The sequence below is a fragment of the Spermophilus citellus genome (genome assembly GCF_964194105.1).
Source record: "Spermophilus citellus genome assembly, chromosome: 7".
Taxonomy (NCBI): Eukaryota; Metazoa; Chordata; class Mammalia; order Rodentia; family Sciuridae; genus Spermophilus; species Spermophilus citellus.
In genome coordinates, this window is record NC_138188.1 from 47,815,034 (window position 1) to 47,836,701 (window position 21,668).

General features: G+C 41.6%; 2 protein-coding genes across 2 annotated transcripts in view; one reads left to right on the forward strand and one right to left on the reverse strand.

Moving 5' to 3' along the window:
• Window positions 1-8,309, forward strand: part of RARRES1 (retinoic acid receptor responder 1) — a 32,815-nt gene extending 24,506 nt beyond the window's left edge. Inside the window, exons 4-6 of the mRNA XM_081302116.1 lie at window positions 2,255-2,391; window positions 7,500-7,562; window positions 7,642-8,309. Of these exons, the coding sequence (XP_081158242.1) occupies window positions 2,255-2,391; window positions 7,500-7,562; window positions 7,642-7,794 (353 nt within the window). The 3' untranslated portion in view covers window positions 7,795-8,309. The remainder of the gene's footprint in view (window positions 1-2,254; window positions 2,392-7,499; window positions 7,563-7,641) is intronic.
• Window positions 8,310-11,935: 3,626 nt separating this feature from the next.
• GFM1 (G elongation factor mitochondrial 1) overlaps window positions 11,936-21,668 on the reverse strand; it is a 41,215-nt gene continuing 31,482 nt past the window's right edge. The window contains exons 15-18 of the mRNA XM_081300912.1: window positions 21,010-21,154; window positions 13,895-14,055; window positions 12,994-13,047; window positions 11,936-12,837 (exon numbers count right to left, since the gene is read on the reverse strand). Of these exons, the coding sequence (XP_081157038.1) occupies window positions 12,706-12,837; window positions 12,994-13,047; window positions 13,895-14,055; window positions 21,010-21,154 (492 nt within the window). The 3' untranslated portion in view covers window positions 11,936-12,705. The remainder of the gene's footprint in view (window positions 12,838-12,993; window positions 13,048-13,894; window positions 14,056-21,009; window positions 21,155-21,668) is intronic.

A 21,668-nucleotide genomic window follows, 5' to 3' on the forward strand; every position in this document is an offset into this window, starting at 1 on the left:
AACAGAAGTCCCTTCATGAAGGTGCGTGGAAGCACCGTCTAGAACTTCCTTTCTGAAACAGCCTTCATCAGGTCACATCACAGATCCCTGGCATCTGGAGTTCGCTTCTACTGGCTTAGCCTGAGATGCCTGCGCATCCAGACACCCCATCTTGGTCTCTCCCAGTTCTCTCCTTTAATTGATAAATTCTTGATTCCAATTTTTCTGCTGCTTCCGTGACTGTGCCCATCAATATCCTCCTTATCTCTGAAGCCTCCTTGAAGCAATGCCAAGACTGACCAAGGGCTTCACCTCCTTCCACACACACTGCCTCTTCCTGGCCAGTTTCTGAGCTATGTACATAACAGAAGCTGCTCTCCCTTGGGTCGCTGGAGACCACCAGATCACCAAACCAGTGGGCGTCCTTCTCCTTGATCTCACTGTGGCATTTTATGTCATCTACTCCCACAGCTCATCTCACGCTGTATTTAATAAGCCTAACACTCAGCTTGTTTCCACCCAGAAGGTTTGCACTTCTGGTCATTTATTTGAATATTACTCCTTTCCTGGAGTTTGGCAACTGGACTCTTTGGTCACCTTTTAACATTTAATACCTGGCCACCATTTCTGATAAAGCCTACCTCCAAGAAGTACCCTGGACCCACCATCAGTATCCTTCATGCCCACAGGGCTTCCTCCAGGACCACAGCAGGAGCCTCCTGTCCAGTCTGTAGATTTCAGTCACCCCTATCTGTCCTGTGACAGAACCAAGTCATCATCCCATGCCTACAACTCAGTGCACACCCCTGGTACTGCATGTGCGGTCAGCACGTTTTATATTCTTGACCCTGCCCATGCCCTCCTAGCTCGGGGTACTCACTAGCTTGTGCTCTTCCCACCCACATAGGTGACAGGAATCCACAGCCTGGTGAAATCTCATTTCTGTGAAGCCTCCCCCAAACCTCTCCAGTCCAGAGAAACTTCCCTCAGAGCGCTGCTCCTGCCTGTCTTAAGGAATACATGACTGCATCTCTGTGCCACCTGAGTGGAGGCAGAGACCCATCTTGTCTCACACAAAGATAAAAGGAGTAATCCTGGAGTTGCCTATCATTTTAAGACAGCCAAGCCAAGGACTGTCAATAAATGGAATTTATACAAAAATTATTCAGCCAAGAAGAATGAGTTTCCAAATCAGCTTATAGGCATCCCTCACAGATTGTGCTATGACTGTCTTAATAGACTGTCTCCACATACAATGATGATTCATGAAAGTTATCTTCTAAGTTACTGAGATTTGAGTTTCTAAAAGTCATGAAAGGTAATAATTGTTTTAGTCAGCTTTTTTGCTGCTCTGACTTAAAGACCCATCCAGCACAATTGTAGAGGAAGAAGAGTTTATTTGGGGGCTCACAGTTTCAGAGGTCTTAGTTTAGAAGGCCGGCTCCACTCCTCAGGGTTCGAGGTGAGGCTGAATGTCATGGTGGGAGAGGGTGGCACAGGAAAGCAGCTCACATCACAGTGATCAGCTCACATTACAGTGATTCCACCTGCCAGATACAAATGTATATACCCAAAGCCACACCTCAGTTCCCACCTCAGCCAGGAACACCCACCACTTCAGCCACCACTGATAATCCCATCAGGGGATCAAATCTCTCATTGGGTTAAGACTCTCACAACCCAATCACTTCTCCTATGTACCTCTGGCATTGTCTCACATGTGAGCTTTTGGGGTACACCTCATGTGCAAACCAAATCAATAATCACAGCAGTCTCATATTAAGTAGGTTTAAAAAATGTCTTCCAAATTATAGATTTTGGGGTGCAAAACAACAATGCCACAGGAAAAACCCATCTGATTTCTTCAAGTGTTCAAAAGAAGTGGCAGAGATGCTGCCAATCACTGATTACATTTAAAGCCAATGGTAAGAGAAAGCCATTCAGCAGACGAGGAAGCAATGAGTTTGGAAAGACCCAACCACCAGGACATAAGGAGATCACCAGCCTTTTTTGATCTAATGAATAATGCTACTCCCCTAACAGCTTTAGGTCAACTTTCAGCATCATTACAGCCACCGAGTTGTTTCCCAGTGGATGTCCGTGTCTAGGTGAGGCCCAAGTCTCCAAGTCAACACAGATGCCAGCAATCGTAGGTCTGCCCCAAGGTCTTGCTGTGAGAGATGACCTGATACGACCAAATCTGAACCTTAATCATGACTGAAATTCTGAATTTTGTCTAAAAAAATGCCTTAATATGCTTTTCCCCCCCTCTTAGATGATTACGGATATATCGATCCCTCAGTGAGACCAATCTGGGACTTGGCTGTTCTTGGCAGCTCTTACGTGATGTGGGAAAGGACGACCCAGTTTTCATACTACTACCCGTTACAGCTCAGCAGGGTGAAGCAGTGGGTAAGGACTCTGAGGCTCCCTGGCACCCGAGACCCAACAATGCGGTGTCCTTAGACCGAAGTTGTGTGAATCATCTGCATCTCATTCACTCAATAGTACATGAATGCCTGCAGCAGGCCAGGTATTATTTAAGGGACTGAAGATGTGACAGTGAGTAGGAACAATGCTGTTGCCCTCACTGAGAATTCAGGAGATAAGACAGTGAACTCATAAGTATGCTTCACATGTGCAAGTGCTACATAAAGAAGGCAGGCAGAGGTTCTGGGTCTTAATAGGAGACTTACTTCAGCCTGAAGTGAGGCTGAGCTGAGCAGAGGACCAAGGGAGCCCAGGGGTTTCAGGCAGAGGTATGGCTGCTGGGATGGAGAGGCAGCGGTGAGGCTGGTAGGGATGGAGTGAGAAGGGGACTGTGCAGGGGACAAGAGCATGGGGAGGGCAGCTGTTCTTGCAAGGCCTTGGAGGTCATTAGAAGAGTCTGGAACTTTGCTCTTTCTCCTATTAGCAGAAGAGTGACACAACCCCATTCATAAAGGACCATTCTGGCCACTACATTAAGGGGCTGTAGGGAGGCCAGAGAGAAGCAAAGACCAGTGCCTACTGCAGTGATGGAGGCAAGGCCAGCGTGCAGTGGAGATGGTGCGGAAGACTGCTGGGATCTGCTCCTGGGCTGGACCCAAGAGTCAGAAAACGATCAGCTTCAGGATGATCTTAGAACTTGGGCCTAATTCTGGAAGGATAGGGTTTACATTTTCTGATTGGGGAAGATTTGGGGGAAATGATCTCGAATTGTGGTATGCTAAATCCTGTAGACAAGTAGAGAGCCTGGGCAGTCACCTAGACCTACAGGTCTGATCGGGGAGGAATGGGCTGGAGTCACGACCATATAGGGGTATATGAAGCCACAGGGCTGGATGAGATCATGGGCAGTAGGGGAGACAAATCAGCTGCTGAAGGACTGAATCCTGGAGCCTTGTAACCTCTGATCTCAAGACAGGAGTAGAGGTTGTCTAGAGACCAGAGGATGGCAGTGGGGTGCTGGCAGGAGGTAGCCGCCATGTGGGAGCCAGCGGCCCTTCAGTGCCAGCTGGTTCTGTCTCCTCACTGAGGGGCAGTTGTCAGCTGAGAGCAGGCCCAGAGGAGGTACTGAGAGTGTTGAGGCACTATGAGCCCCTCAGGTCCTGCAAGGCTTGGATTCAGAGGACCAGTTTCTTCTGGGTGGGCATGGGTGCAAAGGGAGCCCAGCACTGAATTTAACGATGCTGGGATCTTCCGTCAGGCAAGTGTGATACGGCAGAAGGCATGTATCCACAGAAAACAAAATCAACTTCCCTGAGAGGCAGGTGGAACTAATTGGAAGTACCAATTCTTAAAATAATTCTTCTTTTTTTTTTTTTTTAGGGGCCTGGGGATATAGTTCAGAGATAGAGTGCCTACATAGCTTGTGCAAAAGACCCTGGACTCTATCCCCAGCATTATAAAAAAGTTAAAATAGTTCTCAATAATTGCTAAAAAATGAACTTTGACTTTTAACTCACATCATATACCAAAATTAAAATTCATTTTTTCATGGATGTATCCCTGGATAACTCATCAATGAGTTCTCTGAGTACTAAGATTTGGCCAGCATGAGTCAGCATTTCAGCATCTGGAAGTTTGGTGTGCCTTCTGAAGGCCACTTTTATTTTCAACCACTGAGCCACATCCCCAGCCCTGTTTTGTATTTTATTAGAAACAGGTTCTCACTGAGTTGCTTAGTGCCTCTCCGTTGTTGCTGAGGCTGGTTTTGAACTCACAATTCTCTTGCCTCAGCCTCCCCAGAGGCTGGGATTACAGGTGTGTGCCACCACAACCAGCTAAAAGGCCACTTTTAGCGGCCCTTCTTTACTTACTTTTTCTTCTCCTTACAGAGTGATTTTTAATAGAAATCACCATCTAGTTGATTCTATGTGACTACTCAGGATACAGAGTTAGTTAGATGCAAGTCTGACTCACTGCAAGTGCGACAGTAGAGACATACATGAAAACTACACTATTAAAAAGAAAAATAATGAGGGAGAATGGTTACTAGGAATTTTAGATTTTTTTTTAAACCCTGTGAGGTTTGAATTTTAGATAAATATTTGAGTAGACAACTGACCTGGTCACCCAAGGCAAATCACTTCATCTCTCAGGTTCTACAATGAGGACTAACAAAGTGATTGAAGCCCTTAACATCAACCTAACCTCACAAGGCAGTGTGAAGTTGGTGTCCAGTTAGATGGGCATTTCATCTTAGAGTTCTTTTAGGAGTTCTCTTAATGAGAAGTACTGTCCACACACATCTACAGATTTTCAAATTCTGCTGTTCAGTGGCCACCAAGAATTTCCATATCTTTCAGCAAAAGCAGCAACATAAATAAGAAGCAAAACAAGCAATGTTTTTAAAAGCTCTAAGAAAGGTTCTGGGGGACAGAAACAGGGCAGGTAAAGCCAAAATGTAGAGGCCAGAAGTGACTAGAGGTACTCAAAACAGCACAAGAACTCTCCCCATGGGGTCATCGTCTTTATACTGGGGGTTAAACTCACCTTTCAATACAACTGTGCAAGGGCATGACAAGTTATAAATGCACAACCCAGGTGAACAAGGCCTCAGTGAGAAAAGAAAGGAAGAATTCAAAAGACAGCTATAAAATGAGACCCACCTCACTAAAAATTATATCTTTAGAACTGAAGAATCCATGTTGTCCCTATACCACAAGGACTGTGTCAAGGACAAGGGAGACGCACCGGCTGGGAGACAGAGGGACTTCCCACGCACTCAGCCTTGACCTCATGCCTCCTAAGCTGCTCCACTGGCGCCAGATTGTGTAAGCATCCAACCATATAACCAGCAGCATGTGGCTGCCACCAGTGTGACTCTCCAGAAGCCACAGGCATGTTACAGCAACATCCCATCCACTAACCTGGTCTGCTGAGAAAGCTACTTGTGATGGCTGATCTGAACTTCAGCCTCCTCCCTATCAGATGGGAGGTGGAGGGGACAAACACCACATCCAGGCTGCTTCCAGGAAGATCAGAGTGCTGAGTGATTAAAAAATACCACACTAAATCACCATCAATTTGGACTACAAGGATTTGGACAGAAGCCAAAGAGATTGTTCTGAATAATATTAAAAATAATGACTTCTTGGCAGAGCTTGACCGAGCAGGGGTGGTCCCATCCTGGGGTGCTCTGCTATACTGGGAAGTGCAATGTCCTCCCTGTAGTTCTCCAGGGGCTCTGCTCTGTAGATTGGGTCAAGGGTGCTTCCTCCTACAGTGTAAAGGGTGTCCCAACAACTGCGTCAAGGAATTCTCAATCAAACGCACAGGGCTTCCAAGCATCATCACCTTTTAGACTTCATCATAGACTGAGTGCCACTGAGTCAACAGCAGGATGGTGAGTCAGACAGAGTGCAGGGCTAGCATTTGTTCTAAGACCTGTCTCTTTTTTGCCTAGGATCTGGAGACTGCCACGATTTCCTTCAGAAATGCTACTTTCAAAAGCAAAACAGATACTGTCCTGAACAAACACTCTAAGTTTCTAAGCAAAACCAATTTTTAAATTATAAAAAAACACAGTGAACAGACCTTGTGCAGACAGCACAAAAGCCCAATATATTACATGGACAGCAGCTGGTGTGAAACATCCCAGGAGAGAGCCACTTCCTTCCAAGGTCAAGACAGTCTCCAAATGAAGGTCAAACAAGGCTAAATATACCCCCAAAGAAATACCACCAGCCTGACAGTCATCTGCTGGTGTATGTGGGGAACGGTTTCCAGGCCCTCACCACATACCAAATACCATGATGTTAAGTTATTTATATAAAATGGCTTGGCATTTGCATATAACCTACATACATAGCCTCGTATACTTTAGTCATGTCTAGATTTCTTTTGGTAGGTAATACAGTGACATGTGAATAGTGTTATACTGTAATGTTTAGAAAATAATGACCAAAAAAAAGCCCACATGTGTTCGGTGCAGACACAACTTCAAAAACCATTTTGACCCTTAGTTGGCGCATGCCTGGATACAGAACACCTGGATATGAAGGGCCGACTCTATCTGGAACTTCCTGTAGCTTGTTCTCTCCTGAAAGACATGGAACTTTCTCTGATGAGTTCCCAGACTTGTTGCTCCGTGTCAGACACCTGCTGTGAACACTAGTGGGCACGATGCCAGGCAGGGGAGGAGCCACCACGCAACACAAAGCAGCACTACATGAAAAGCAGTCTACCTGTGATTCACTCAGGCAGGTTCTGCCCCGTAGCACCCTCCACACCTACTCACACTCCTGACTTGGAAAACTCCACCAGTGCAAAATTAACTTTTTGTTTGTTTGTTTTTGCTTTTTCATAGTCTCAATAAAAACCTGGTAGGATACTAAAACTATATTCCAAATTGAAGGTTTTAAGAAATTCTTCCTGTCTTCCATTGTTACTAGTAAAGAAATAAGTACACTTGACATCAAAAAAAGGAAATGTCAAAAAGAAAACAGAAAATTGGCTTGCTTACTAGTAAAATGCATAGAAATCACATAAATAAAAGAGGTGAGGATAAGTGCTTGTCCACTGAGAGGCCCCAATACTCTGGTTTACAAATGGTTCCGGTACGTGACGAAGGTGGTTTGGGGAGAGTCATCTGGGAGGGATGGAGAACCACACAAGAATGTGTGCGCAGTGCCCAGCACAGGACGGGGCACAGAACAGGGTCCCTGGCAGACACTCCAGAAATGCTGGCTGCCTTTCCCTGTGCTGCTGCCTGGGGTGGCAGGGCTGACCCAGCAGCTTACAGTGCACACAGGAGCTGTGCTGCCAAGAGCCAGCCTACCCCACAGACCTCGGCCCTCATCCCAAATTACAGTATCAGAAAGAAAAGTGATAAAGACATCCGACCAGCATTTTGTGCTACTTAGTGATAAAACCAAAGGGAGAACCCACACCTTGATGCACCTTGATACAGAATACAATGAAGGAAATAGGGCTCAAATCTTAGGGCTGCAGAGAGTCAAGGTACCCCTCCAAACCAAGAACATGTGTGTCCAAGCTCCCCATTCTGTTATACTCACTCTGTTTTTTTCCTCCAGAAAACCAGTGATCACGCAATCGACTTTGATTACACTGTCCTGCTGCATGAATTCCCAACACAGGTAAAACACAAGCTTGTACAGAGAAGTATTTCTACCTTAAGTTCTGTGCGGTTTAATATTTTATAACTCTGTGTCCTAGGAAATCATTCCCTGCCATATTCACCTGATCTGGTACCCCGGCAAGCCACTTAAAGTCAAGTACCGGTGTGAAGAGATACAAACCCCGGTTGAAGCTTCTTCTGGAACTGAGGAAGGATCTGCTGTGGCACCAACAGAGTTTAGTAATTTCTAAAAAACAAAAAGCTGATTATACCAAATTCTAGACAAAATGACTTTCCTAGCCTAAACAATTACTTTAGTTCTGGAGCCTGTGACTATCAGCAAAAACTCAAATGTATCAGCTGCTACTCAGCTGGCCTGTGTGGTCTACCTCTGGGCCGCAGGGGCATGCTGAGCTTTGCTCATGCTGGGCACCCACTAGCAGGCTCCTTGGAGTTTCAGCCCTGGAATGTGAAATCCAGGCAATCAGTATCAGTACCTGCTGCAGAGGCTGATAATTATTAAAAAAAAAAAAAATGGTTTCAACTCTGAATTTGCATTTCTTACTCTTCTTAATATACTGTAACTATTTTATGTCGCACAATTGCTCCTATCCTGTATGTCAACAAGTATATTTTCAGTCAAAGAAAACTATAGGGAAAATAATAACTGTTTAAGGAATTCCACTGTTTTGTTACTTCAAGCAAGTATTCCTTTTTAACTTGGCATCTACTTTTAAATAAATGTTCATAGTTCTAAATAATAAAATGTGTTAAATGTGTTTGCAGAGATTTGTATGCATAGGCAACATTTATGCTAAGCTGAAATTAAATAAAAACCTTAATATTGCTTGATTCAAATTTTAAATAATACCATATCTCACTAGATCAAGTGGCTGCCTGCAAATACACATTAACTCAAAGTATACCAAACATTAACAATCTTCATTTACAAGGACAATCTGGATCCAGAGTTGGCCTAAGTAATTTATAAAAGCAAACAACATGTACCATAATCAAATTCAGTGGAGTACCTGCCCGAGGCAGGAAGAACTGACCCAGGAAATATTACCATCATTGCCTCTATGAATTATTATAATGTAATGGAACACTTCTATCAGTGTCTAGAACCTTAGGCCAGGTTCCTCACTCAATAATTGATTAGGAAGCATCAACCTTAAATTATAACAAAATACATACACAACTTGACTCACAATGGGGTTTTTACATTGAAAACTCCATTGTAAATTGAAAACACCACAGGTTTAAAATGTGTTTAATACACCTAACCCATCAAACACCCTGGCTTAGCAACATTATACCCTGTAGTGCCGGCTCCTGTACCACCCAGCATTTCAAGGGGGTGAGCACATGCCCACTGCCAGCTTGGGGGAAGACCAGAATTCTACGTATGGCTTCTCTCCAAGGCATATCACTTTCACACCACTATGAAGTTGAAAAACCCCAAGTCGAACCCGCTCAGTCAGAGTGGTCTATTAGTCTGCACTATTGGATAACTGGAAAAACTGATAGAAAAGACAAAAAAAGATAAGGACTCTCATAAAGATAAGCGGATCTAATTTATGTGTTTTTCTATTTAAAACCCCAACTTTGCATTTACCTTCCCCAGATCCAACTGTTTTAAAGTGTTCTAAGTACTCTGAAGCACTGTACGCGGTCACTTAAAGGCAACTCAGGCCCTCCCGACCTATGCGATAAAAAAAAGAAGTACTTCTTTGAAAATATAAAAACAGTCTACAATGTTTAATCACACCAAAAATCAAGAGAGAAACTTCTCTAACCAAAGTTCTTCCCCTAAATCATCTTCAAAAGTAGCTCTCAAGAGCATTATTTTGCCAGGTGTGGTGGTGCATGCCTGTAACCCCAGCAGTCAAGGCAGAAGGATGTGAGTTCAAAGCCAGCCTCAGCAACTTAGTGGGACAAGGCCCTGTCGCTAATTAAAAAAAAAAAAAAAAAAAAAGAGCTGGGGATATGGCTCAGTGATTAAGTGCACTTGGGTCAACCCACGGTAAAAATACAACATCATTATAGCATACTCCATGTCCTGTGATCTTCAACTTCTTTTAGTATCGCATTAGGGACTAGAAAGGGGGAAATTGGTGGTGTGTCGGCTTTCTCCAGGTCTTCACTGGCAAAGGGAATTTCCATTAGTGAGATCAGTCTTGCAAATGTGACCATAATTCACCCAGGGAAGGATTCTAAGGTAACCCTCGAACAGACTCTGCTTTGGTGTAACAATTATGAAGGGGAAATCACACAGGCAAACAACAAACACAATTACCTCATTTACAAAACTTATGAAAGCTAAACCAACTAAAAATTTTCTCACTATCATCATTAGACTATTCTTTCTGGCACAAACTCTAAAACTGCTGACTTGATTTTTCTAACTGATTTTACTAGTAACTACAGAGAAAAATTACTGCATTTGGTTTGGCATAAAATGAAAACCTAAGTACCCTAAGCTGTCTTTCCTTATGAGTGTGAAGCCCTGATGCCAATGATAATACCATCCAACACCACATTCACTTGTCTGAATTCTTCATAATTTTCAAAAACTTTAAGACATGCAAAATGGAGCCAGGACTTTCCCTGTACTCCACTTTATCCCACTAGGTTTCAGTTTTCCCACCTGAAGCATCAGTCGTTACAAGGGACAACTTGCTAACAAGTTCTTCTGAAAGTTAAGGGAGGCTTTGTATTTTGCACTTGGACATCTACATCTTAGTTTATCATGCCCATTTTTCCCAGATTAGAAAATTCTGACCTGTTCTGTGACCTTTCTAGCTTTTGGAGTACAAAAATCATTTCATGCTCTCTGGCACTTATTTGAATGGATAAATGAGTGAATGCTCACCTAAGTTTCCTGTGAACACAATTAACTGATTTCAATGATGCATTATAGTGCTATTTATCTGAAATAGGTGAACTGCAATTCAAGCTTCAATTCAACAATCTGTAGTGCCAGCAATGCAAATGGACTACATCCCAGAATGTCTCAGCTTACTCCTTTCTGGGGCTGCCAAATTTGAGACTCACTCCAATTTCTAAACCATGAAAAATCCCAAACTTCAGAACTGATTCAATTTTAGTGATTTTGCAAACTACACAGTCTAAGAATGAGCAGTGAGGAAATGAGTAACAGGAAAAAAAAAAAAGTTTTAAAGTTATCAAATGGTGAACCAATAGTCTAAATTCTTATATCACACAAAAGAATATTAATAATATGTCACATCTGAATTGCAAACATCTTTCATTTCCTGTCTTGGGTGTAAGTGCAGACCATCCTGCAGTTATCTTCAGCACTGAATGCATTTTGGAATCATCTAGAAAAGTTTCAGAGTATTTAGCTTTAAGCTCCCAAGTGATTTTAGGGTGCAGTCAGGCCTGGGCACCCGTGCAGTACCTCCTCGTGTGTGCCTACCAGCTGACACAGCAGTGCTGTCTTTCCTTAAGTCAGGCAGCAGTTACCTTCACAAGAGTAATACAGAAGCTCTCATTTATGAATACTCTCATTAATCTTTCCCATTCTTCTCACTTTGGTTGGCATGTAGTGTTTACTAACTACCACTAAGCTAATGAGTTAGCAGGGACTGTGGGTTCTGGTCCTGGAGCTGTCTCCACAGGGTGCTGTTCAAGACATTCCCCTAAGCTGGGTTGGTGTCACTGCCTATGATATGTTGGTGATGCATTAGATACCTAAAGTCCTTTTTGACATTGCAACTTTATAACCAGAATATTTAACAAATTAAGGATGTATCCAAATTTACCCATCTTTCTGATATTCTTAATGGCCAGATGTACCCTGCTATAATTTGTGTATTGGCTCATGCAGAACAGTATTGAAAATCATCAAGAAGGGTTTAAGGTGCTTCCTCAACAGCAACCAAAGTATACATTTTAACACTTAATGAGCTGTGTGGGCTTGCAAAAATTTACCTTCACTTTCTCTATTGCAAAAAAAACTCTCTCACGGGGTTGAGAGAATTAAATAAGGTAATTCACTTAACAAACTACTCAGCAAATGTCTTGAAAACATGTGCTCAATATTTAATCCTTTTTTTTTCAACCTAGAAATCTTAAATTATACAGTCCAATCTATAAATCAAAAAGCCCAAAAGCACTTAAAATCAGTTATTTCATTTCTATAATCCAGTAAGGAAAAAGACTAGGAGATGTGTATAGTACAAGATAATTTTTGGATTAAGAAATTTGGGATAGTATGGTGAACTGCCTGGGAAAACCTAACTTATTGTGGAAACCAAAGCTGAAATGTTTGTTCTCTCACAATCTCAATGAATATGTGACAAATTCTAGTAGACTCAAAATTCAACTAGCGTTTACTAGGTGAGTGAACTGACAGGGCAACAATTCTGTAAATCATACTTTATTATTTAGGGCTACAGAAACATTTAGGCGAACACAATCCAGAACAGCACATGTGAAGGTCTATTTTACTTCAGAGAGGACTGCAAGTAACATATGTACTCCTAAAACAGAGGCAGTTACAAATGTGCAGAATCCATAAACTGAAGCAATCAGCCATATATGAATCAGCTGTTCCCTAGCAGGGACATATGACATGCCCTCTTAAACAGGATGGCCTGCCCATTAATGACATTATCAAACATTATAATGTACAAAATTCACTTGCAAGTCTTCAGCAAAATAACTTAAAAATTCAATGTAGGAGACACAGACAATAAAATTATTGTTTGATAAACAAACTGTTAACAAAAGTGTCCATTGCCCATTGCTGAATCTAGATGGAAGGTACATGGCTGTTCCAATTCCAACTTTTCCATATGTTGAAAATTGTCATGAAAAAGAAAATATGGAAAGGAGGTTTATACACCTATTCTAAGTTTAGGAGCATAATTGAAATTAATCCCTTTCTCCCTTAAATAAATATTAAGTATATTTCAGGAATATTTTATTTGATTTTTCAATGAACTACAAAAACCAACCAACAGAGTTGAGACATACATAGAATTATCTTAGAATATATGTAATAGAAGCTCCTGAATTTAAAATAGGAAGTGCTTCTAAAACTTGTTTCAGCAACCTGATTTCACTCCGCTGGAATTCATCATATCTAAGTCTTGCATATTCACTTAAAGTTACTAAACTCACAACAAGGAAAGTCAGTTCTTGGCTTTTCCTTTTTTTACAGGAAGTTGACCTGTTGCTTCCAGGTGCTTATTAATGAGGTCTTCCTGTGTAGAAGGTAAACATGGCTGGTATCTGCAATATTCCATGGTGTATTCTCCTTTTCCCTAGGAATTTAAAAGGCAGAGAGAGAGACAGAACAGAGAGATTTTTTTTTTTTTTTTACAACTATGGAATCATGTAAAGCCACAATCTCATAAATCTCATGACTGTGTAGGATGATCTTTTGAAGAGCACTGTGGTAAAGATAAACACTTGCTTACCTCTGTGCAAGACCTAAGTTCAGTGGAATAACCGAACATATCATTCAGAGGGACCTAAAAACAAACGACAGATGTTATTAGCATTGCTTGCTAAAAAATACCTGAGAAAAATACAGAGACATATTGGCTACTTAATGCCTTAAATTTGGATTTCAACTCACTTCTTTTGGTTTAAAAGACTTAAAAGCCCAAAGAAAACCCTTTTGCCTTATTCCAGGTGGAAACCCTATTTGAAAATTGTTTCACTTGCTGGTCACAGCTGGAAGCCAATTTCCAGTTTCACAGAACAGACACCACTGATGGCCTTTCCTTCCTCATCTCACTCCACCCTGTCCCTGGCTCAATCACTCAGAAGTGATCCTTCTGTGGAAATGTTAATATAAATTTCCGCTGGATGCTGGCTGTGTTCCTTCTGTGGTGCTGGGGAGTGGATGAGGCCTCATCTGTGCTGGGCAAGCCCCAGCACTGAGCCACACTCAGCCCTGGGTTGGCTCCTGGTATGTCGTGTGCTGGTGGCAGTATAATGCAGGGGCTTTGGAAATATGACAAGTATTCCTCTCCAGACTTAAATCAAGACACAGAGGCAAGGGAATTAATGTTACCCCAATAAGCTAGAGAGCACATCATAAAGCAGCTATTCAAATAAAGCTAAAAGGAGGGAAAAAATCTACACCTAAAAACCAGGCATATGCACAACAGGCCAAGGTGAATGCATCTTATTTTTGCTTCTGCACTTAAGAATTTCTCTAGCAACAGATTACAGAAATTCCCAGATATATATATAGGCAAGATTTCAATACAGAAATGTGTAAATTTGCTCTATAATCTTAAAAAACCAAAGCTAAATGACTTCTTTCTGTGGGTAAAAAATGCAAGACTATCAATAATCAATAGTACTTACATCCGCATACACTGTAAAATAGTCCTCAATTCCGTCTTGCCCTGTGATCACTCCATGCCGCCGGTTAATTCCTGCAATTACTGGTCCCTGAAATTCATTAGGGGCTATAACTTCCACAGACATAACAGGTTCAAGAATACACAATGTTGCATTTGCCAAGGCTGTTAAACAAACAAACAAAATCAAGTGTATTAGCAATTAAACAAACTGGACACTCTTCCCTTTCCAGCTTCACAAAAGAGGAGGGACACACACACAAATGATGTGCTTCAAGTATCTGGTCTGGACTCATTTTTCTGGTAGCAATAAGTCATTTTTCTGTGTGGAAATTCCAATAAGACAACGTTTAATTCTAGTATTAGAGTTTCCATTACAGTATTTTTATTCTTAAAACTCATTTATCAAATGCTTTATACCAGGTAAATTATCCAGTTGCTCATTTCTCTGGAGATCTTCAGGGATAAAGACATGAATTGGTAAGTCTCTAACCAAAGAAAACCCAAGCCTTCTTGTTTGTTCCTGGCAGACATTATTTTTTACTGTAAGAAAAGAGCATTTGGGGCTGGGGTTGTGGCTCAGCGGTAGAGCACTCGCCTCGCACTCTGAAGACCCTGGGTTCGATCCTCAGCACCACATAAAAATAAATAAGTGAAATGAAGGTATTATGTCCAACTACAACTAAAAAACAAACAAACAAAAAAACATTAAAAAAAAAAAGAGCAGTTATCGCAGGGTGGGAGAGGGTGCAGACCATGCCCCCCATATGCTTAGGATAACAATCAAGTCAAGCCTCACTTCTTTCTTTTTCTAGGCTAAATGATTCCACCACCTGATTGAGAATCAGAAGTCCACGTTTACAGCTTCTGCTCTACCTCAAACAAGTCTATATGCCTTCTGTAAAAACAGTCTGCTCGGGTCTTAAGCTTCTTCACAGACAAAATAAAGATCCTAGGCTAGATGTTAAGAACCATTCCAGTAGTAAAAATGTGTATTTGTTTTTTTATCCCATTTGATAGATAATCAGAATACTTCTTACAGTTACAAATGCTGACTGATGTTTAAATATAATATGGAAAAAGTATAATAAAACTTCAAATATTTATACTTACTTTGGAGGTTGCGCTAGTGCAGAATAATGTTGTAGCCTGATTGGCTACATGACGTCCAAATAAGGCTTTAAGCAAGATAGAAAAGTTGACAAAGAAAGTGTTTTGTTTAAAAACTTTTCCACAAGAATTGATTTAACTAGCAAATCATTCTTGTAAATTCATTAACACAGGACCACCAGAGACCAAGATCGATGTAAGCAGCAAAGAGGCGTTTATTGAGAGCTAGCTCGGTCCTCCATGCGCACACAGCAACTGGTGATGCTGAAAGGCCCCGAACCCAGGGTTTGCAGCAGTTTTATACACTCTTTGGGGAAGGCAGGGACTTCACATACATCATAGCATCTCTTAGCAAATCATCACACACCGCGAGAAAATCATAAAACAACTCTAAAACATGATTAGTACATTCACTGGTGGGAACAAGTTGGGTAAGGGTGATTGGTCAGTACAAGAGGGGGATTCATTTGAACGGATTGGTTTAAGCCACGAGGGGAGTAGTGCTGAACTACACAGTTTCCCAACATGTTATGTTATCAACCACCATAAACTACTGGGAGGGTCATCTAGCATCCCAGATATTTTCCCTGTTTCATGCTAATTGGTGGTTGCTAGGGGGTTGCTATGGGTCCTCATCTAGCCTGACTGAGTCAGGGACACCTGGCGCAGCAGATCTCTCCTGTTATTTGTAGATAAACAACTTAGCAGGGTGGGAATGTGCCTAGGAGTGCTCTGTCAGTTTTTCTAAGGACAAAGGTCATGCCCCCTTCTTTGAACAGGCTTTGCTGTGAGGTAGAGGCTGGTTTCTCATTAGTGCTCCTTCCCCCATTTGTCTTAGGGACAGGATGTGGCTCTGGTACAGCACTTGCCTAGCATGACCAAGGCCCTGGATTCCAAACAATCCCAGCACCGCAAAAAAAAAAAAAAAAAAAAAAAAAAAAAAAAAAAAAGGACAAAGACACCCCTGGTTTAAGTGCAGTAACCACAAGAACAGAATGCAACACACAGCTCTCCTTGGTGTTTGGGGGGGGGGGGTACTGACACCCTGACCCCAATGATTCGCGAATCCACAGATGGCTGGTATCTGCACGCCACCGGAGCACATCCTCTCACTACTGCTCAATCACCTCTACATGACTTACAACACCCAGCACACACCGCTAATCCACGGTACCGTGTAGGGAGCAGACAGGGAAAGCATGTACCTTTGTTCAGAGCAGCTCGAGCATCCCAGGCCTGGCTGCACAGTACAGGAACAAAACCTGGGACAAATGATGCTGGAGCAGGGAGGCTGAGGGCTGTCAAACAGTGGTTGCACACAGCCCACCTGGGACTCGCCCACCTGGATCTGGCACAGTACTAAAACTAAACACAAAGCAAACTCAAGTTGTCCTTTTTCAGCTTTCTAGAATTTTTTTCTGAAAGTTTTTTTTTTCAATCTGTGGTTTGTTGACTCCACAGATACAGAACCCATGGATACAGGGGGCTGACAGATTTCATACTTCTTAGAAATATTAACTCAAATCATATTCTAGCTCAAAACTACCTTTGACTAATAGTCTCAATTAGTGAATTTTCTTGTGAAAAGATGAATGCCTGAACTCACAAAAATATTACCAACTGACAAGTTACACTGGCTTGGCTCTGACAAACCCCACAGATACCTGAATCAGACAGAGAACCCCAGGCTGCAGGCACAGCTTCATTTTTATATTTTCTTTGGTTAGCAAAACAGTAGCATCTCCCTGGCTCTGAAGACACATAATTAATACAGAAAAGGCGCTCAGAACAAGAGCAGTGAGCAGCTGTCCAGACTGAATTACACACTGCCCTCCATTTCAACAGGTCAGTAATGTAGAAAGAATAGACTGTCAAGGGTTACATTTTGAAGGAAAGGGCCATGTTCAGTGCCCATCACCCAAATATTTAGGGTGGCCTGTCCAGTTCTGTTCATATTCTTTCACCCTGTTCCTTCCATTTAACTTCCTGTTGTGTCCCAAATCCATCTCCTGATTCATTTCCAACTGAACCTTGCCCTTCTGCCTTCCTTTAGCCCTGTATCAAAAGATTCCAGAGCTAATATCACCCTATCAGTTTTCAAAAGCCACATGGCAGCGAAGTCCTAAAAGCAGGTTCATGTGGTCTGCAGCTTCTTACAGTATGGGGTCAAAATACTAATGTCATCATAGGACCTTTTAAACCAAAGTGGTGGGTAGAGATGGTCATGTCTCCACTTCAACCCACTTGTGATGACATCCATAATGCCAGACCAGTGCTAATGCAGCTGTGTGAGCAGGCAATGTGGCCCGGGTTTAACTTTAAGCTCCACCACTAACCAGCATGTAAGTCTAGGTCTTCAACTAACTGCTCTGAGTCACAGTCTTCTCAGCTATGAAATCACTGTGATATGTGGCCATTCACCTTCCTAATTCATGTACTTCACATAATCCACAGCACAGTAAGCTAAGCAAGCTATCAATGTTATTATGGCCACTCTGGAGACAACTAGCTGGGGAATGGGTGGCAAGGCACAATACTAGGTCAAAAGTGCTGAGGGCCATTACCAAGTAGGAAATTTCCTTGCCAGCGTACCCCATGTTAATTTCGCTGTTGACATTGCATGTTAGGTGACCCTGCCCAAGGACGAGGGTGGATCCAGGATTAGGGTGTGTCCTGCAGTTTGAGGAAGTATCCCGCTCCTTGGGTTAAGGGCGTTCCCAGTTTAAGACTTTGGATTTTAGGGAAGTTCGATGTTGAGGATTATTGCTGCTGGAATTAGGGCGTTCCTGCTGCCTGAGTTCTCCTGAGATTCAGAGAGGATTTTGGGGAAGAAAGCCTCGTGGAGTAGGTGAATTGGTTGGCAGGAGAACTGGGATTGCCCCAGAGCGTGTGTGGAGGCCGGTGTGAGTTCGGGAATAAAGAATTGCTGTTTGAATCTACAAAGCTGTGTGGTGGCTCGTGATTCTGTGCCCAGCCAAGACTGCGGCACAAAAGCAATATGACAGGGAAAGGACCTGGCATTCACTATGCCCAAATATGTACATTGGTCTTTTTAAGTTCATCCCATTTAATATTTGGGAATTTTCACCACCCAGCAGGCTGGCGAAGCTCAGATGATGTGCCCAATGCCACACAGTAGATAAGATTCAAACTCACAGCTGGTGAGCAATGGACAAGTGCAGGACACCGTGGTATCAAATGAGCTGGCAATGTAACTTGGCTGGGCCTTTATTTCTCTTGCAAAGTAGCTACAGGTTCAGGGCTTCTTTTAGAGAAGAAAAAAAAAAAACTGGCCACAAAATGATGGCAATGGTCACATCAACAGGGAGAAATATGGCCAAACTGAACATCCCATTTCACACTTCAGATTTCAGTTACATCATTGCTTAATCTCAGGACGAAGTTTAAAATCTGAGTCAGACCAGAATACGTAAAAATTCAAGCTGTTTTTCTTCTAATCTTAATACATAAAATGTATTACACTTTGCCATCATATAACAATAACTTATAAGCAAATGCTATTCTTATATTAAGCTCACTTACCAATGTTTTCACATGGAAACTCTGATGTGGCATTCAACAGAGGCATGTGTTAAAAAGTTGGTTTCTGTTACAAAATTTGGGAAGAATTTCCTCATAACTGATATTTTACATTTTTATCTCTTTTAGGAATGTAAGTCTATTTTAATTTTTATTCTATGCCAATGTTTAAATTTTATTTAACTTTAGTTGACAAATAATAATTATGGGGTAAAATGTGATGTTTCAAACACGTTTATCTTTTAATCATGGAGAAACAGGGTCAGATGAAGAAACACCAAAGCCATTTGTTTTTCATGCTGGCCCCTGCTCACCTGCACAACCTGGGAGGAAATAAAGCCTCTCAAAGCATCTGTAATTCAGTGTTTTTCTCTGCACCTCTACTAGATGGCAATCATGTTTAATGTCAAGGTTTTCCATAGATATACATGCATATCATGACATAAACACGTACTTATTATATTTAAACATAGAAGCAGGTAACAAGAATGGCGTTCTTATCTACCATCTGGCTTTCTGTAGCCACTCCTACCAGGAAAGCCACCAGCACCCAGTAAGAGCCTCCACAGAACACGTGGTGCCGAGTTTGTTTTCACTGTATTTCTAAAACATATAAAAGTTTTAACTAACTTGTCAGTTGAAGGCTTATTAAAGTGGTCAAGACTTAGAGGAATTTTAATAGGAGTCATACTTAATAAATCCAATTTTTTTGTGATTTTTCCTGTTTCCATCTGACACAATCTTGAGATTGTACCAAATTTCTATAATACAGACTACAGAGGCATTTTTAATAGAGAGCTTATATGAAGGAAATGGAGAGCCCTTTTTCAATTTTACAATGGGACACTGGAACATAAATTTCTAAAGGCTCCTATATAAGTGAAGAACAATAAGGAATCAGCAACCTTCTCCAGCCTCAGCCCCACACCTGATCACAGATGCAAACTGAGCCAAAGGCACCATACAATCCAAAATTCATACAGAACCAATCAGATCCTGACTTACAGACTGTTTAGGGAATGGGACTGTGACTAACTCTTTATTGTCCATTTCAATCATCTTTGATGAAAATATTTGACATTTTGTGAATCACAATTTTCCTGTGTGAAGACACATCTGGACATTACTAATGAATTACCAAATAATGGCAATGGAAGAAACAGAACAGAGAATGAATTTTCTGGCTTGAGGACATAATTTCAAAGTTCCTTTGTTGACACTCTGGAAAGCAGTATAGAGATTCCTCAGAAAACTTGGAATGGAACCAGCATTTGACCCAGTGAACCCACTCATTGGCACATACCCAGAGGACTTAAAATCAGCATGCTATAGTGATACAGCCACATCAATGTTTAGAGCAGCTCAATTCACAATAGCTAAGCTATTGAACCAACCTAGATGCCCTTCAACAGATGAATGGATAAAAAAAATGGTATGTATATACAATGGAATATTACTCAGCCATAAAGAAGAATGAAATTATGGCATTTGCTAGTAACTGGATGGAACTGGAGACTAAGATGCTAAGTGAAATAACAATCCCAAGAAAACCCAAAGGCCAAATGTTCTCTCTGATATGTGGATGCTAACACACAGTAAAGAGGGGAGAGGGAAGAACAGAAGTTCACTGGATTAGACAAAGGAGAATGAAGGGAAGGAAGGGAAGGGAAGGGAGAAGGTATGGAATTAGTAAAGACAGTGGAACAAACTGGACATAACTTTCCTATGTTCATATATGAATACACGACCAGTGAAACTCCACATCACGTACAACTATAAGAATGAGAAACTATACCTCCTGTATGTATGTCAAAATATACTCTATTGTCATGTATATCTAAGAAGAACAAAAACTTTTTTTTAAAGTTCCTTTGTTGAATAACCTTGATAACAAACGGCTATGTTATCATTTGCTTTCTTCTTGCTGAGGATTCTAGTTCATCAGTTTTATACATGTATTATTCTCTGGAAAAGGTGGATAATTTTAGCAGTTTAACAAGAAGTTTGCATTGTGAATAAGGTTTACTGAGTTCTTTCAAAATCTTCTACTATCCTTAAAATGCCTAAAAGCCTTGCTTGCAATGTGATATAAGAAAAAAAAAAACTACTTACAAACTTATGAACTTCTTGACAATTAAATCAACAAAAATAGTCTGACTATAATTAAAATATTTTTAAAACATTTCTTAGAATTGTGAGCACTTGTCTTCTCTATTAAAAATAGAACTTGATTATTGATGAATTCAAACGTGGAAAAAACCCAGATGATTTAGAAGAATTAGGTAGGTTTTGAATGCGGTAATCAACCCTCACCTCAACTCAATTCTATAAATATTTGTCCATTACCTACCGCATCCCTTGGTTATGGTATGTAGTGTCTGGGTGGAAAGACTAAGGATAGCATTGCTTCCTGCAGGTCTACCAGAGGGGACAGACACGGCACGGTGTGGGCGCTGGGAGGCAGCTTACCTTGTTTCAGAGCACCTTCTCCAGCTCTGATGAAAGAGATTTCGTTGGAATCGACCATGTGGTGTGCTCCATCCTGCAGAACAAACCGGAGCCCAGAGAGCTTGTGACCAGAAAGAGGGCCCTTCTCACAGGCATCCAAAAACCCCTGTCAATGAATGAAAACAACTTTTGGAAGGAGTGGATTTCACTTCAAGATGCATTACCAAAAATGTCAAATGAAAAGATGCACTAGCCTGTTCAGAAGTGCACTGTTCTTAGGATGTATGCTGGGTTTCATCCCTCAAGAATGTTAAATCAACATAATTACTCGTTAAGTATCTGTACTGTGGCATCTAGATGAGCAAGCCCTTGGGAAAGTATATGACTTCCAGGTGTGAGCTAGCTGGAGAGGATGCTAACAATCACTTTCTCACAGCCCCGCCTTCCAGAATCCCTCAACCCACAACCCATGGAGAGGCAACAGCATGATCCTTGATTTTATACGGAGGAAACAGAGGAAGAGCAAATCTAAGGAACCTCCTAAGAGAAACCTTGCATCAGCTTTGGTGTTTACCTCACAGCTGTGTCTGAAGCCCCTACTCACCCTATCTCTGCTATGCCTTGAGGGCGCTTCACTATGTTATAAAGACGCAAAGTGTAAAGTCAGACCATGCCAGTAA